This window comes from Scyliorhinus torazame, chromosome 2 (assembly GCF_047496885.1).
Source record: "Scyliorhinus torazame isolate Kashiwa2021f chromosome 2, sScyTor2.1, whole genome shotgun sequence".
NCBI classification, from domain to species: Eukaryota; Metazoa; Chordata; class Chondrichthyes; order Carcharhiniformes; family Scyliorhinidae; genus Scyliorhinus; species Scyliorhinus torazame.
In genome coordinates, this window is record NC_092708.1 from 183833903 (window position 1) to 183852898 (window position 18996).

Sequence of the window (18996 nt, forward strand, 5' to 3'; positions counted from 1 at the left end):
GCAATGATCACTCTCGGCTGCTCCCCAGTCTTGGGTTTTGGCCGGAGCGACTTGTGTACCCTGTCGAGTTCTGGGGGGATTTGGGAAGCTGTTCCTCCCGACCAGGTTGCCCAGCATGTGGGCAATGTAGGCCATTGGGCCCCTTCCCTTCACCCCCTCTGGCAGACCCACAATAAGGGCGTTTTGTCACCTGGTCCTGTTTTCCTGGTCCTCTACCTTTCCCCTCAGGTTCACTTGGGCCGCCACCAACCTCTTCACCTCAGTCTCCAGAGCCACGATCCTATCACTCTGGTCATTGCCGCCCTTTCCAGGTCCAGGGCTTCCACCTTCTTTCCCAGGCCGTCTATTGTGCACTGGAGGGCGACCACCGCTTCCATCACCACCTCCTTCACCACCTTTCATCACCACCTGGAGTTCCACTTTGACGCCTCCCTCATGGTAGCCAGTTCTTTTTTAAGGAATGTCTGCCATCCCTCCCCCGGGGGGGTCGCTGCCTGTTCATGCTCCTCTGGTTGCGTCGCCGGTCACCCCCCTCTCCTGTTTCGCAGAGGCCTCTGCCTCACCCCATGCATTCACTGGTCCTGCCCCTTGCCACCGCTTCTGCCTTCTTTGAATTACCGTTTGCAGGCATCTTCCCTTCTGCTTCTGCACTACTGGTGACATTTGGGTTTTTTGGAGTTTTGGGTGGCTTTTTGAGCCAAGAATCCTGGAAAATTTGCTATTTTGGGTCGGATTGGGATGAGAGCCACCTGATGTGCATCCGCTCAGCACATCGCCACCACCGGAACTTCCACTCCAAGCTAGACTTTACTGAGGGAATAATTCACGTAGAAGCCTAGAATGTAAGCATCAGAATGCTATTCTATAATGGAGAGTCGAGGGGCAGTTGGTAAGCCTGATTTTGTCCTCAATCAGCATCCCAAGATGTGCACTTATAGTGACTTCTGAAAGAGGCCAGGAGCAGAAACTTTACATGATCTTCCCTCCCTTAATGTGGGTGGGTTGCTCAACTGAGGATGCAGATTTACGATCATTGGCAAAAGAATATGAGCGCAGATGAGAAGATTATTTTTTTTATGCAGCAAATTATTATTGTCAATAATTCACTGCCTGAAAGAAATGTGGAAGTGGATTCGGTATTAATTTCAAAAGGGAATTAGATATAAACTGAAAAAAATAATGAGTTGCGGGGAAAGGGAATAGAGTAGGACTAACGAGATGCTCTTTCAAAAAGCTGGTGTAGATATGAATGAGGCTGAATGTCCTCCTCACACAGAAGCATTGAAGTCATAACTTTAGTTGATATCAATTAATGCAGCATCATTTGGGGATTAAACCTGGACCTACTTTATTAGGTCCAGCTATTCCTTTTTGTAAAACTACTGAGTACCTTGGAGGGGGACTAAAAGCTGTGACTTTACTAACAAGTTGTGATTGTTGTAAAATTTTTAATTAAATAGCATCTGGTTTGGTTACAATTTACAATGATTCCTTTTAATTAAAATGGTAGGTACAATTTAGTCCATTAATCTGAATTCCTACGTGTTTCAATAGCTTTAATAGTTGCATGTTTTACAGGAATTACAACCTGATTATGGTGTCTCTTTTTACTGCAGAAAAACCCAGCATGGCTCATTAGACCAGAGTTCTCCACCTCAAAGCAGCATATCTGCCTCATATAATCATCCAGTCCTCGGGATGTATGATCCTAAAGATGACTTCCCGCTTAGAAAAACAGGTATTGTTTCACTTAAGTACAGTTTTTCATATAACTGTTTTTAATGATGCAAAAGCAAAGCTTTTGTCCTGCATCAATGATGCAAAAGTAGGACTTTTGTCCTGCATCAAATAAAGAAAATGTATGTACTTTATTTTATGTTGGATTGTTTTGGATGCAACTAACATCAAGCGGCTCAGTTGTGATGAAGCAGGAAGTTGCGGATTCAAGTCCCATTTCAGAGCAAATAGGTTTACACTTCATTAAAATGCTGAAAGGGAAGAACTTCATTGTTGATTTGTTAGATGAGATTAAACTAAGGCCCCTATCTTCCTGTTGTTACTTCATTTTGAAATGCTTTATTGCTTACATTGATTCAACTGACTATAGAACAAGAAAGGAAGACTTGCTTCTCGTTTTGCAGTTCTGACTTAAAGTGCATCTTGTTTCATTAGTGACCTCCCTCCAGAAGATCAAAAGTGAGGATGTATGCTAATGATAGGAGTGTTCAGTTCCTTTCAAATTCCACGACAAGAGGCATGTCTTTAATGTAGAGCATTTCCTTTGCTTCTTGCAACAGGTACAATCAATGACCATATATATTTAATTGGATGTAATTGCAGTCTAGAATAGTTGGGTTCAGTGGCATAATAATTCTGTTACTGACTATTAGTTGCACTCAAGTGATCTAGCAAACCGCTCAATAATGCTATCATCTTCTCAAGGCAACTAGACAATAGATGCCTTGCCAGTGAGGTCCACACCTGAGAATTAATTTAGCCAATATTCCACTGAGTGTGATTACCAGCTAGAGTACGAGATTTGGCATTGCAGCCATCAAATGTTCCAGAGAATTATTTGCAATAACTACCTTGAGGAGTAAATAAGAGTCTGATCTTGCTCTTATTCAGCATTTGAATGCTATTTTGGCTTTTCACATGGCTGTGTCTAGGTGCTAAAATAGCACCTAGACTTTATCTTTTCACAACAATTTCAAAACCATGGATGTAATTTTGAAATTATGTTGATTTATTTTTAATACTGCTGAGATATGTGAAAAATGTACACAATTTCCATTCTGTGAATCACAATACAAATTATCCATTGTTCTCAGCTACAACACTGACATCTACCAGACAGTGTGGAAAATTGCCCAGGTATCTTTTATGCACAAAAAGTAGGACAATTCCAATTGGACCAATTACCATTTCATCAGCCTACTTTGAATCCTCAGCAAAGTTACAGAAGATTTTGTCAATAGTGCTATCAAGTGAAACTTGCTCACCAATAACCTGCTCACTGATATTCAGTTAAGTGCTGACAGGCTCACTTGGTTCCAAATCCCATTACAGCCTTGGTCCAAATGTAGACAAAAGAGCTGAATTACAAGTGATGTAAGAATGACTACCTTTTGCATCAATGCAGCAATTGTTGAAGTATAGCATCAGGGGAGTGCCAGTGAAACTAGGAATTGATGGAAAACTCTCCTGGCATATCCAGCACAGAGGAAAATGGTTGTGATTGTTAGAGGCCAATCATGTGTGCAAGGCCCAACCACCTTCAGCTGTGTCCTTCCCCTCATCAGAATGTCAGAGGTAGGAATGTTTGCTGATTGCACATTGTTCAGTTTTATTCAAAACTCTTCGGACACTGAAGCAATTTGTGCACACTCACGTTAAGCCCTGGACAATATCCAGGCTTGGACTGGCAAGTGAGAAGTAACATTTAAGGCACACAAGTGTCAGGCAATGACCATCTCCAATGAGAGCATAGCACCTCCCCTTGACATTACTATTGTTGGATCTCCCACCATCAACATCAAGGGAGAAACTTAACAGGATCAGCTGCACAAGAGCAGGTCAGAGACTGTGTATTCTGTGGTGAATGATCTTCACATTACTCTTTAAAACTTGTCCACCATCTACAAGGTATGAGTCAGGAGTGTGATGGAATTCTCCCCACTTGCCTGGATGAGTGCAGCCCCAATAATAACCACGTTCAACACCATCAAGGACAAAGTAGTCTGCTTGATTAGTACCCCATCCACTACCTCAACATTCAGTTTCTCCACTGGGTACCTTGGCAGAGTTTGTACCATCTTCAAGATACATGGCAGGAACTCACCAAGGCTTTTTTTTGGGCAAATCTGTGACCTCTACCACATAGAAGGGCAAGGTCAATAGGTGCATGCAAACGCCACCACCTGCAAGTCCCTTCCAACTCCAAGTCACACACCATTCTGACTCGCATATAATTCACCGCCACTGGGTCAAACTTCTTGAACGTCTAGCCAACAACCCAGGGTATGCCTTTCCACATGGACTGAAGTGGTTCAAGGCAGCAACCCCCCCCCCCCCCACTGCTCAAGAATAATTAGTGTTGGGCAATAAATATTGACCTTACCAGTGACCTAATGGGCATCCTTCATCCACAATGTGTCCAACTCCAAAGGTTAATATAAAGGGTAGTTTTGAAATGCGGACTGACACCCATCAGGAACAGGCTTGAGATTGACTAAATTAATTTCACATAGAAGCAGAGAAAGCAAACCATTATCCAGTTGGTCTAGGTTGGATTCAACTGCCAGGTCCCAGGTGAGTAAGGATATTGTGCAAACTCACTCATCAGCGCGGCCAGTTTATTGGGTTTAACTGAAAAGATATTGAGCATACTACAGAAAGTAGCACTGGGGTGTAAACATTTAAGATTACAGACAGACACACTTTATTGATCTGTCTTAATTAATTTTCTTATTCCCACATACCTAAATAATGAAAGTTGGGTGGGAAATTACCAATTTCCAAAAATTGGATTAATTCCATTTTACATTGTGATCTATTTCTGCTGGTTGCATTTATTTCTGACTAGCATTTCCTAGTTCTCCATTCTAAATGTTTTGGTCTTTCATATTTAGTCACCTTCACTATTCCTCCACGTAGCATGTTTGACCAGTACTGCAGTCATCAGCTCCTGCTGTTTCCGTATTTATTTGCATGCAATTCAAACTTTTTAAATACAAAGATTTTGGCTTTATATTTTGTATACTGAGGCAGATATTCAAGTTAATTTCCAATGCAACGGTTAGCCAGAGCATCAGATGTAGCACTAGACGGCAGTTACTTTTCACTGAAAATATTTGCAAATATATACCAGTGCCAAACATGCAGGTAATTATATGGCAGCTACATGCTAAACCATACAGGCAGCATAAACTGGAGACTGGAATTCAAGTGCTCTTCGACCCGGAGGTATTCGGTTTCTCTGAATTCTGTTCATAATTTGGATTTATTGAGTAAAGGTTGTTTCGGGTTGATTAATGAAGTATTTATAATAAAATTTGTTATTTTGTCCCTATCCTCCCTCTTTAAATTGTGCTTTGAAGTCATGAAATGATCACTTGCATGCACAATGTAAATTGAGGCATTCATTGCATTTTTAAACCTTGTTTATAATAATAATCATTATTGGCACAAGTAGGCTTACATTAACACTGCAATGAAATGAAAATGAAATGTTAATTTCACGTAGAAGCAGAGAAAGCAAACCATTGCCCAATTGGTCTGGGCTGGGTTCAACTGCCACTGTGAAAAGCCCCTAGTCACCACATTCCGGTGCCTGTTCGGGTACACAGAAGGAGAATTCAGAATGTCCAAATTTTCCAACAGCATGGCTTCGGGACTTGTGGGAGGAAACCAGAGCATCCGGAGGAAACCCATGCAGCCACAGGGAGAATGTGCAGATGCCGCACAGACAGTGACCCAAGCGAGGAATCGAACCTGGGACCCTGGTGCTGTGAAGCAACAGTGCAAACCATTGTGCTACCGTGTTGTTGTCTGTGTTTAAGAAAGGTTGCAGGGATAATCCAGGAAACTACAGGCCGGTGAGCCTCATGTCGGTAGTAGGTAAATTATTGGAGAGAATTCTCGGGGACAGGATTTATACCCATTTGGAAACAAAAATGAACTCATCAGTGATAGACAGCATGGTTTTGTGAAGGAGAGGTCGTGCCTCACAACTTGATCAAGTTTTTTGAGGAGGTGACAAAGATGATTGATGAGGAGAGGGCAGTAGATGTTGTTTACATGGACTTCAGTAAAGCCTTTGACAAGGTGCCTCATGGCAGACTGGTATAAAAGGTAAAGTCACACGGGATCAGAGGTGAGGAGGGAAGATGGATACAGAACTGGCTCGGTCACAGAAGGCAGAGAGTAGCAGGAGAAGGGTGTTTTTCTGAATGGTAGGTTGTGACTAGTGGTGTTCCACAGGGATCGGTGCTGGGGCCTCTGTTGTTTGTAGTATACATAAACGATTTGGAGGAAAATGTAGGTGGTCTGATTAGTAAGTTCACAGATGACACCAAGGTTGGTGGAGTAGCAGATAGTGTTGAGGATTGTCACAGGATACAGCAGGACATAGATGGGTTGGAGACTTGGGCAGAGAAATGGCAATTGGAGTTTAATCCGGACAAATGTGAGGTAATACATTTTGGTAGGTCTAATATCGAGGGGAAATATACCATAAATGGCAAAACTGTTAGGAATATAGAAAGTCAGAGAGATCTGGGCGTGCAGATCCACAGATCTTTGAAAGTGGCAACACAAGTGGACAAGGTAGACAAGAAAGCATATGGGATGCTTGCCTTCATGAGATGGGACATCGAGTATAAAAACTGGCAAGTCATGCTACAATTGTGTGGACTCTTGGTAAGGCCGCACTTGGAATATTGCACACAATTCTGGTCGCCACACTACCAGAAGGATGTGGAGGGTTTGGAGAGGGTGCAGAAGTTTACCAGGATGGTGCCTGGTCTGGAGGGTGTTAGCTATGTGGAAAGGCTGAAAAGACTTGGACTATTTTCATTAGAATGACGGAGGTTGAGGGGTGACCTGATAGAGGTCTACAAGATTATGAGAGGTATGGATAGAGTGGATGGGCAGGCACTCTTTCCCAGGGTGGAGGGGTCAGTCACTAGGGGGCATAGGTTTAAGGTCCATAGGGCAAGTTTAGAGGAGATGTGCGAGGCAGATTTTTTACATAGGGTGGTGAGTGCCTGGAACGTGCTACCAGGGGAGGTTGTGGAAGCAGATACATTAAAGGTGTTTAAAAGGCATCTCGACAACTACATGGATAGGATGGGTATAGAGGGATACGGCATAAGGAAGTGCTGAGGGTTTTGGCCAAGGGTGGTATCATGACTGGTCCAGGCTTGGAGGGCCGAAGGGCCTGTTACTGTGCTGTATTTTTCTTTGTTCTTGTATGTTATTAACATGAAACATAGCAACCCTTTTTCCTGTATACATTTGGCTGCTTTAATGAGATAGTAATAATCCCATTCTGTGGAGAGGTGACGTGCCAAAATCCACAATAAGCACACAGAATTAATGCTTGTAATTGCTCGGTCAATTTTAAGGCTAGTGGTGGAATGCCAACTGAAACCTCTACGGGTGTACTTTCTGCAAACAAGAGCTGGCAATTGTACGTACATATGCGAGCTGAATTCAACAAAACAAAGGAATGCTAAGCAGGAAAACAAGATCCTCATTACTTCACCAATTACCTACTTTAGTATATGTGGTTACATTGTGTAATAATTATTGTACTAGTTACAACTAGAAAACAAAGCTATTCCCAAGCACTATGATGCAACAAGAAATAAAAACAGAAAGTGCTGGAAAAACCCAGCAGGTATGACTGCATCTCTGGAAAGATAAAAGAGCTAACATTTCAAGTCCAGTATGACTTCTTCTCCAGCATCTGCAGTATTTTGCTTTTAGAATTAAACAAAGTTTTGTCCATCAGTTCTGCATTACAGGCATGGTCAAGCAGCCATATTGGTACATATTCTGATTTTGACCGTATACACTTCAACAAGTAGTAGTTAAAATGACTGCAAGCTGAACATTTCAGTTTGTTACTTTTTGCAATATTTTTCTGACTTATGTTACGAACGGGATAGGTGGAGTGTGCAGTTGATTTAGCCTCACTTAGAGCCAGAGTAAAGTGACTTTAACCAGCCCTTTAATAAACTCAAAATGATTGATTTATTATCAAACAAAAGCTTATTTTTTAAAACAAGTTGCAAAACTGGTACAAACACAGTTGCACACTGGAAGCATAATTAGCTATCCCTTTTTTAAAATAACCCAGCATGCACACTAACATACAGACACGGACAAACAGATGGGCTTTGGAGGCTTGCTTTATAAAATAAAGGATAATGTTTGCAGGTTTTTGATGCTGTCAATCTGGAGCTCCCTCACGTGAGGACCCCGTAGATGTCTGGAGGTTCTCAACAATGGAGCTTTGGGTGGCAGAGAATAAAGAGATGGATCAATTCTTCTTGTCTCAGCTTTTCAGGTTTCCAAATGCAGACAGGTTATACTCGAATGAGGATTCTCTCAGCAGGTTGATAACCATTCATGGAATTTCCAGCAAGACAGGGAGAGAATGAACTAGGGCAGCCTTCCTTCTCGGCCTATTCCCCAAAACACAGTGATTTTAAAAACCACAGATCTAAAACTTAAAGCTTGTCTCGGCCATGAGATTTCTAGTAAATCACTAGGCTTTGCCAGTTTTTTCCCCATCAATAAAAGATTATAGTTCAAAAGCAATCAACAGCTCATTTCCCCCTCAAATACTATGCTGTTCACGAGATTTCTTGGAAAAAGACAGGCTTGCTCCCAGTCCAAATGTGAATTTATGACCATCAAAAAAAATCTCCAGGTCAGCATCCAAGCGTCCAGATAATAATTTTTATTATTGTCACAAGTAAGCTTAACACTGCAATGCAGTTACTGTGAAAAACCCCGAGTCGCAACATTCCGGCACGTGTTCGGGTACACAGAGGGAGAACTCAGAATTGTCATGATATTCAAACATACATCGTAACACATACATAATGATAGACAGACCAACGGACCAATTAGCACACATAATACGACGGCCAATCACAGACAAGAGCAGACACAGTACAAGACAAGAAACACAACACTTCCTGGGCAGTCCATCTGGAGACAGCACAGGGCCAGGACCTCATAGCAAGACACTCACAGTCACAACGTGCTGAGTACCAAGTCTGATGTATAAATAGTTAAATGGAATAAAACTGCATTGTACCAATCGCAACCGTGTTGGTTCGTCTGTACCTCAGAGCACCCAACACCTCATGATACCAGGAGTGAATCGATATCTACCGGCAAATCTGCCATCCTGAGCCATGGACACCCGCAACAAACCGCAACCGTTGCAAGTCGCTGGGAACCTGGGCACAAATTGGAAGCTCTCAAGCAGCGCTAAGAACTCTTCATGCAAGCCAATGAAAAACAGGGCGCCTCGGACGAAACAAAGATTGCCATGCTCCTCACTAACGCAGGTCAGCACGCCATCGATGTATACAACTCCTTGGTGTTCGCGGAAGGCGAGAACAAAGCTAAGTATGACACGGTCCTCCTCAAGCTCGACAAGCACGTCAACATTGAGGTCAACGAAAGTTTTGAGAGGTATGTCTTTCAGCAGCGCCTGCAAGGTAAGGATGAGCTCTTTCAGTCCTTCCTGACGCACCTCCGCATACTCGCGCAGTCATGCGGTTACGACACCACCTCAGAGTCCATGATCCGGGACCAGATCGTTTTTGGCATTGCCTCCAGAGGCCTACGCCAGCAGCTTCCAAAAATTAAAGGCCTGACCCTAGCATCTGCAGTTGAAGCCTGTCTCCTGCATGAGAATGCGACTAGCCGCTATGCCCAATTTCAGGCGACCGAATCGGCACGGAGGGGGTCCCACGCGATCGAATCGGCAAGCCAGGCCACCCACGAGGCCGAACGCGACCAGGCAATCGAGTTTCTCTTTGGCCCGCGGCCCGGATGAGGGCGGCCGTTTCGCGCGCTTTTTAAGGCCTCCCGCGTTTGTGCGCGCCAAAACCTACGGCAACACTGAGGGACGTGCTGTGCAGGCGCGCCCGACGCAAGACCGAACTGCACATGCGCAGTGGCGTACCGAACGTCATGACGTGCGGCAACTATGGAGCTGCACATTTAAAAGGGCAATGTCCTGCAAAAACCCAACTGCCTACGCTTTGGCAAGATGGGCCACTACGCTGCCTACTGTCGAGCGGCTCAACCTGTTGATCTTCCACATCTCCGACAACCTCGCAGACACGTGCGGACCATTCAGCCTCCAAATCACGACATCCAAACCGACGACACAGATGACCAAGACGCCTTCTGGGTTGCGGTCATTGATGCGAACCGGGTCAACACCATCAATCTGGGCGATGAATGGAGTGCCACCCTAACGGTCAACCGATCGCCCATCACTTTCCGCCTGGACACTGGCGCCTCCGCCAACCTCATAGCATGGTCAGCCTTCTACGCAATGAAGGTCAGACCACCAATCCAGCCATCCTGGTGCAAGATGGTCGACTACAACGGGAACGTTATCCCGGCCATGGGATCCTGCCAGCTCCAGGTGACACACAACACACACACGGCCACACTCTCGTTCGAGATAGTTGGCTCATCGAAGGACTCCCTGCTGGGCGCACAGGCATGCAAGGCTCTCCACCTTGTGCAATGAATCCTCTCTCTCTCTCTCTCTCTCTCCAGACGGCACGTCTGACTTCCCGGATGCAGAGTTCTACGCACAGCTCCAATCGCTCCTCGCCCACAACCAGGAGGCATTCGAAGGCATGGGAACACTGCCATACACCTACCGAATTCGCCTCAAACCGGACGCCATCCCGGTCGTTCACGCACCTCGCAGGGTTCCTGCGCCACTTAAAGACTGCCTCAAGCAACAGCTGCAGGATCTCCAGGACCAAGGGGTCCTATCCAGGGTCACGGAGCCCACGCCATGGGTCAGCTCCATGGTGTGTGTCAAGAAGCCCTCTGGCGAGCTCCGCATCTGTATTGACCCCAAAGACCTCAATAATAATATTATGAGGGAACATTATCCCATACCCAAACGGGAGGAGATCACCAGTGAAATGGCCCAAGCGAAGATATTCACGAAACTGGATGCTTCCAAAGGATTTTGGCAGATCCAACTGGACCCGTCCAGCCGAAAGCTATGTACCTTCAACACCCCTTTCGGCAGGTTCTGCTACAACCGGATGCCATTTGGCATCATCTCGGCATCCGAGGTCTTCCATAGAATCATGGAGCAGATGATGGAAGGCATCGAAGGGGTGCGCGTATATGTGGATGATGTTATCATCTGGTCCACCACACCGCAGGAGCACATATATAGTCTCCAACGCGTTTTTGCCCGCATACGGGAAAACGGCCTGCGCCTCAACCGAACCAAGTGCTCCTTTGGCCAGACCGAGTTGAAGTTCCTGGGGAACCGTATCTCCCGGCCAGGGGTCCGTCCGGATGCAGACAAGGTGAGCGCCATCACAGCCATGCCGCAGCCGGCCGACAAGAAGGCTGTCCTACGCTTCCTTGGCATGGTCAACTTCCTGGGGAAGTTCATTCCCAACCTTGCCTCCCACACGACGACTCTGCGCCACCTCGTCAGAAAATCCACAGAGTTCCAGTGGCAACACACACACCAGCTGGAATGGGAGGAGCTCAAACGCAAACTCACTACGGCACCAGTTTTGGCGTTTTTTGACACGTCTCGTGCCACCAAAATCTCAACTGATTCCAGCCAATCCGGCATTGGAGCAGTGCTCCTGCAGAGGGATGACACGGCATCATGGGCCCCAGTGGCCTATGCATCGCGGACCATGACCCCCACAGAGCAGCGCTACGCGCAAATCGAAAAAGAATGCCTGGGCTTGCTAACCGGTTTAGACAAGTTCCACGATTACGTCTATGGTCTTCTACGGTTCACGGTCAAAACTGACCACCGCCCCCTGGTCAGCATAATAAACAAGGACCTGAACGAGATGACCCCTCGCCTCCAGCGCATCCTACTTAAACTCAGGAGGTATGACTTCCAACTGGTCTACACTCCAGGGAAGGACCTCATCGTGGCGGATGCCCTAGCCAGAGCAGTGAGCACGCCGCCAGATGCGGAGGGGTTTGTACGTCAGGTCGAGGCACAGGTGGCTTTTACAGCGGCAAATCTGCCGGCTGACGACTCCAGTCTGGCCCGTATCCGCCGAGAGACTATGGCCGACCCCCTTCTGCAGCGAGTGATGCACCACATGACGGGAGGATGGCTCAAAGGGCAGTGCCCGCAGTTCTACAATGTACGAGACGACCTAGCCATCATTGATGGTGTCCTTCTGAAGCTGGACCGGATTGTGATTCCGCACAGCATGCGCCAGCTGGTTCTCGACCAACTACACGAAGGCCACTTGGGGGTCGAGAAGTGCAGACGGAGGGCTCGAGGGGCGGTATACTGGCCGGTCATCAGTGACGATATTGCCAACATGTTGCTCAACTGTACAACCTGCCAAAGGTTTCAGCCGGCGCAACCTCCTGAGACGCTTCTGCCTCCTGAGACGCTTCTGCCCCATGAGCTGGTGACGCCCCCCTGGGCGAAGGTGGGTGTTGACCTATTTCACGCGCTCGGCATGGACTATGTCATCATAGTTGACTACTTCTCAAACTACCCAGAAGTCATACGCCTGCACGATTTGACGTTGTCTGCTGTCATCAGGGCCTGCAAAGACACCTTTGCTCGCCACGGCATTCCGATGACTGTCATGTCGGACAATGGGCCCTATTTTGCCAGCCATGAATGGTCGTCCTTTGCTGCTTCGTATGGCTTCACACACGTGACGTCCAGCCTTCTGCATCCCCAGTCCAATGGAAAGGCGGAGAAGGGCGTTCACATTGCCTAGCGGCTCCTCTGCACGGCTGCTGCTGCCGAGTCGGACTTCTACCTCGCCCTGCTGGCCTATCGCTCGACCCCACTAGCCACTGGTCTCTCACCAGCACAGCTGCTGATGGGTCGCGCCCTCAGAACCACTGTGCCTTCCATCCTGGCACCAACAATAGACCATGCTCCGGTACGGCATAGGATGCAACTGCAGTGCGGTCGCCAGAAGAGATCGTACGACATACGGGCAACTGATCTTCCCTCCCTGGCCCCTGGAGACAACGTCCGCATCCACCTACCAGACGGTGGCTGGTCAGCACCTGCCGAAGTTCTCCGACACGTGGCTCCCCGCTCGTTCCTGGTACGCATGCCGGATGGATCCGTGCGTAGGCGCAATCGCCGAGCCCTTCGCTTACTTCCACGCTCGCAACGGGACCCTACACAGACGCCGTGTCCTCCACTGGTTCCTGATAGCGACTTCGTGGAGCTGCCATATACCATGCCCCTTCTGTCGCCGCCCGTGGCCAGGCTCGCACCTCAGCCGGTGGTTCTCGACCCACCCTTGAGGCGGTCAACCCGAATTCGTCGCCCAGCTACTAGACTGGACTTATGAGACTGTTCACACGTCAAACTTTTGCAACCACTGTTTTATAACATGTCACTGTTTTATCGTTACAGGCCTCGTTTGATCGTTCCAAATTTCCACGTTCTTTTGTTATGGTACAACCTCGTTAGCATGTCACACCTGACATTGCCCCTTGTATATAGTTAAGCCCCATGTACATGATGTAAATATTACGCACACACACACACACACCTTTAGCTGCACTCAGGACACATTTATATTTATAACCACGTAGGCACATAATCTTGTAAAAAAAAAAAGGGGGGGATGTCATGCTATTCAAACATACATCATAACACATACATAATGATAGACAGACCAACGGAACAATTAGCACACAACACGACAGCCAATCACAGACAAGAGCAGACACAGTATAAGACAAGAAACACGACACTTCCTGGGCAGTCCATCTGGAGACAGCACAGGGCCAGGACCTCATAGCAAGACACTCACACAGTCACAACGTGCTGAGTACCAAGTCTGATGCATAAATAGTTAAATGGAATAAAACTGCGTTGTACCAATCGCAACCGTGTTGGTTCGTCTGTACCTCAGAGCACCCAACACCTCAAGAATGTCCAATTTACCTAACATTACGTCTTTCGGGACTTGTGGGAGGAAACCGGAGCACCCGGAGGAAACCCACGCAGACACAGGCACAACTTGCAGACTCCACACAAACAGTGACCCAAGCCAGGAATCGAACCTGGTACACTGGCGCTGTGAATCAACAGTGTTAACCACTGCGCTACTGTGCCGTCCATAATGCAATGTCTTTCCATATTTTAAAATAAAAATATATTTCAAAAGTTAAGATTCCAACACTAAGAAGCCTAGAAAGAAGATCATTTGGCTGATCCTGAAATCTTGCCATCTTGACTTCTCCATTATATACAATATACAGTTCCCTCTTGAACTTAGTAATGCTGTCCACCTTTTCTGTCTTCTAGTCATTCTGTACCACACATTCATCATTTTCTGTTTGTTCTAAATTGTCTATTTCCTTTTGGTATAGCTGTTTTACATACACTTGACTACCTGTTCTTCATCACATGTTCATTTATAGAAGTAGAATAATTAGAGGATTAGATATTTGGAAAAAATGTTGGCTTAATTATCATTTTTAGTTGAAAGTTCTCGTGCAATTCATCCTTTGATTCCTCCTGAGAAAAATAGGATTTTAAATCCTGGAAAATACAGGGAATGCAACTTCAATAAAAAGACAACCTAGTGCTGCAGGAGAAAGCTAGTGATTCGAAACAAACCTGTTGGACTTTAACCTGGTGTTGTAAGACTTCTTACTGTGCCCGTCCCAGTCCAACGCCGGCATCTCCACATCTTGTTCTACAGGGGAGGAACTATGGCATCAGATTTATCATAAAGAGAAATTCACTAAATTTGATGTACTGTTTAGTTGAAAATCCAATGCTCAGTTCAGGCTTTTTTAAAACTTAATTTAAATTCTTTATTGAATTGAGAATTCTTTTGGTGAATTCCCTTTTCATAAAAAATTGAGGAAACTTCTGCACGACTCGCATTCTTTTTACCCCTTCTGAAAAAAGGTGTTAAGAGTACTAAACCTTAATATAAGCTTATGAAGGTAGATTTCTAGAAGGGCAAATTCAGAAAATATCACGCAGCAAGTCTTCTTTACAGTCTGAGCTTAATGCAATTACCTACGGTCATAGTCTGAAGTCATTTACGGCACAGAAGGAGGCTATTCCACCCATCGACCGTCTACTGGCTCTCCATGGAGCAGTCCAGTCAGTTCCATTCTGGTAGTCCAGCAGGTCTTTTTCCTTAAAGTGCGAATCCAATTTCCTTTTGAAATCATTGATCGCCTCTGTTGCGACTGTTAAGTAATGGGTTAAGAGACATTGCAATAAGTTGTCTCATTTATGTTAAGTATCCATTAATTGACACTGATATGTAAAGGGGCTTCAGGTGGCCTCTGTCAGGTGGTGTGTTAAGAGTTTTGTGCAGAGGCTGTGGAAGTGAAATAAATGGTGTTTGTTGAAAAGGAACAAGAACTTTAGACTCTTCATTTCACAGCAACTAAAACGTCTAACAGCGACCACACTCATGGACAGCAAGTTCCTGGTATTTGCCATTTGCTTTGTAAAAAAGGTTCTTCGTCACATCCCTTGAACCTCTTTCGCAAAACCTTAAATCTGCGTCCCCAAGTCCTTGTACCACCAGCTAATGGGAACAGCTTTTCTTTGTCCACCTTATTCAAACCTGTCATAGTGTTGTACACCTCAATTAAATCCTCTCTCAAGATTCTTTGATACAAGGAGAGCCACCCAGCTTCTACAGCCTAACCTTGTAGCTAACCCTCATCCCAGAGCCATTCTGGTAAATCTCCTTTGAGCTCTGTCAAGGACCCTTGCATCATTCCTGAAGTGTGGTGCCAAGAACTGAACACACTACTCCAGTTGGGGCCTAACCAGAGCTTTATAAAGGTTCAGTCTAACATCTCTGCTTTGGTGTTCACTGCCCATATATATGAAACCCAAGATCCCATATGCCTCGCTAATCATTCTCTCAATATGTCTTACCACCTTCAAAGGTCTATTTGCGTGCACCCCCAGGTCTTCCTGTCCCTGCATACACACTAACTTTTTAGTGGTACTTTGTCAAATGCTTTTTTAAAATCCATATAAACAACATCATCTGCATTCCCTTCATCAAAAAATTCAATTAGATTAGTCAAGCACCATCTGCCTTTTATAAATCCATGTTAGCTATCGTTAATTAACTCGACCCTCTCCAAAGTGTCTGTTGACTTCTTTCTCTGAATATTGTTTCTCAAACCATCATTAATGTTAAACTAACTGGCCATTTAGCTGTTAGGACTGTCATTACACCTTTTATTGAATAAGATGTGGTGATGTGCATGTAGGCTAGCTAGACACTAGAGGAAGCAGCAGAAACATCACACACACACACTCAGCCAATAGATCAGTTAGATAGAAGACGACCAATGGACTTGCACGATACACACGGAGGTGACACGACCACAGGGGAGCATTACAGCAACCCATATATAAAGGACACCACGCACATGATCTGCCTCTTTCCAGTGGAGTCAGTCAGTGAGAACAGACACAGGGTTGATTCAATATTACACCCACCACGTGGATTGCAGCAACTGGTTAGTCAGTCTGGGTAGCTATAGTAGGATTAGCAGTAGTGTCGAACCCAAGTAATAGAAGTACAAATAGTTTAATAAACGTGTTGAAGTTATCTCTACGTCTGAACCTTCCTTTGTCAAGTGCACCACAAGGAAGCCGCTTATGTTACACCTACACCATAACAAATCATAAGAGTGTCACATCTGCAACTCTGGCACCTCTTTTGTTAATAGCTTGACACGTTTTCATAAGCAGATCTCACCTCTCATGAACTCATGCCTATTTATTTTGCATGTTGTCTTATTGAATTAACATTCAAGTAATAATTAAACTCCATCACAGTAAATTACTTATGTGATTGAGCATGTTGGAAGTTTATTACAGCTCCTGTCATTTCAAAAGGTGGAAAGTATTTACATTAGACCGCTTTGTACAATGTCAAATATTTTTCCATATTACTTGTAAATAAAAATGATTGTAATGAAGTAAAGAAATGAAGTTACAATCCTGATAGTTATAATGATTGCATGAGAGAGCTAGAAAACAAAAAAAAGGTGACCCTAACTCTGTCAGAATTCTGTGGTCAGTTATCCTTACGGTTCTTTGATGGAATAAGTTGAAACTTCTTCCTTGGTACATAGAATGCATTGGTGAGATATGGAGTGCTCATATTTGGCTTTCTTTGGCAATCAATAGGGCAGTGGAACGTAGCAGTTGTATTTCATGGGACACTCTGCATTCCCACCAAACTAACTAGACCTACAAAGATGTGAAACTGCGAAGTAGACTGCTGCACGTATTCATATTTTAATTGTGTTGCCATCAGCCAGAGGGATCTACTGATTTTGTGAACAGTGACACTGGCCCCTCTTAAATAATGCTTCTCCGGTCCATGGTTTTATTCTTAAGTGAAGGTCAAGTCTCAATTTAAAACTTGTTAAAGATAAGTTTCTTTTTAAAAAATATATATTTATTAAAGTTTTTTACCAACACAATTTTTCCCCCTTACAAACAATAACACCCCCCCCCCCCCCCCCCCCCCCGTAACATAATAACACAAAGTCGCACTGAGCAAGATATATACATGGCAAAATGGTATATTTACATAGCTTTATACACTGGCTCTCTCCCGCACGTGCCAGTTTCCCCCACCCTTCATGTTATCTCCTGCTCCTCCATCCCCCCAAGCAATCCCCCATTCTCTCTCTTCCCCCCCCCCCCCCCCCGGGTTGCTGCTGCTGCTGACCGACCTTCCTCTAACGCTCCGCGAGATAGTCTAGGAACGGTTGCCACCGCCTGTAGAACCCCTGCGCAGACCCTCTCAAGGCAAACTTAATCCTCTCCAGCTTTATGAACCCAGCCATGTCGTTTATCCAGGCCTCCACGCTGGGGGGCTTTGCCTCCTTCCACATTAGCAAGATCCTTCGCCGGGCTACTGGGGACGCAAAGGCCAGAATGCCGGCCTCTTTCGCCTCCTGCACTCCCGGCTCGTCCACTACTCCAAATATTGCTAGCCCCCAGCTTGGCTTGACCCGGACTTTCACCACCTGAGATATTGCTCCCGCCACTCCTCTCCAGAACCCCTCCAGTGCCGGGCATGACCAAAACATATGGACATGGTTCGCCGGACTCCCTGAACATCTTCCGCATCAGTCCTCTACCCCAAAGAACCTACTCAACCTCGCCCCCATCAAGTGCGCTCTGTGAACCACCTTAAATTGTATCAGGCTGAGCCTGGCACATGAGGAGGAGGAATTAACCCTACCCAGGGCATCGGCCCACAAACCTTCCTCGATCTCCCCCAGCTCCTCCTCCCATTTACCCTTCTGCTAGCGCTTCCCCCTCTTCTTTCATCTCTTGGTGTATTGCCGAAACCTTGCCCTCTCCGATCCATACACCTGAGATCACCCTGTCTTGAATTTCTTGTGCCGGGAGCAACGGGAATTCCCTGACCTGTCGCCTCACAAAAGCCCTCACCTGCATATATCTAAATGCATTTCCCGGGGGTAACTCAAACTTCTCCTCCAGTGCCCCATGGCTCTCAAATGTCCCGTCAATGAACAGGTCCCCCATTCTTCTAATCCCCACCCGATGCCAGCCCTGGAAACCCCCGTCCATCTTCCCCGGGACAAACCGGTGGTTACCCCTGATCGGGGACCACACCGAGGCTCCCACTGCTCCCCTGTGCCATCTCCACTGGCCTCAGATCCTTAACGTTGCCGCCATCACCGGACTCGTGGTATACTTTGCTGGCGAGAACGGCAGCGGTGCCGTCACCAACGCCCCCAAGCTCATTCCTTTACAGGACGCCATTTCCATCCTCTTCCATGCCGCCCCCTCTCCCTCCATAACCCACTTGCGGATCATCGCCACATTTGCTGCCCAGTAGTAGCTCCCTAGGTTTGGCAGCGCCAACCCTCCTCGGTCCCTACTGCGTTCCAGGAACCCTCCCCTTACCCTCGGGGTCTTATTCGCCCACACAAACCCCATAATACTCCTACCTACTCTCTTGAAAAAGCCCTTGGTGATCACGATGGGACGGCACTGAAACACAAACAAAACCCTCGGAAGGACCACCATTTTGACCGACTGCACTCTACCCGCCAGCGAGAGCGGTAACATGTCCCATCTTTTGAAGTCCTCCTCCATTTGGTCCACCAACCTCGTCAGATTCAGTTTATGTAGGGCCCCCCAACTCCTGGCTATCTGGATCCCCAGATACCGAAAACTCCCCACCGCCCTCCTCA

General features: G+C 46.1%; 1 protein-coding gene across 11 annotated transcripts in view; it reads left to right on the plus strand.

Moving 5' to 3' along the window:
* The window catches only part of hdac4 (histone deacetylase 4), a 780143-nt gene that overhangs the window by 493394 nt on the left and 267753 nt on the right, over nt 1-18996 (plus strand). For all 11 annotated transcript variants that reach the window (XM_072481039.1, XM_072481057.1, XM_072481031.1 and 8 more), the window contains one exon: nt 1617-1738. In XM_072481039.1, coding sequence (XP_072337140.1) covers nt 1617-1738 — 122 coding nt within the window. The remainder of the gene's footprint in view (nt 1-1616; nt 1739-18996) is intronic.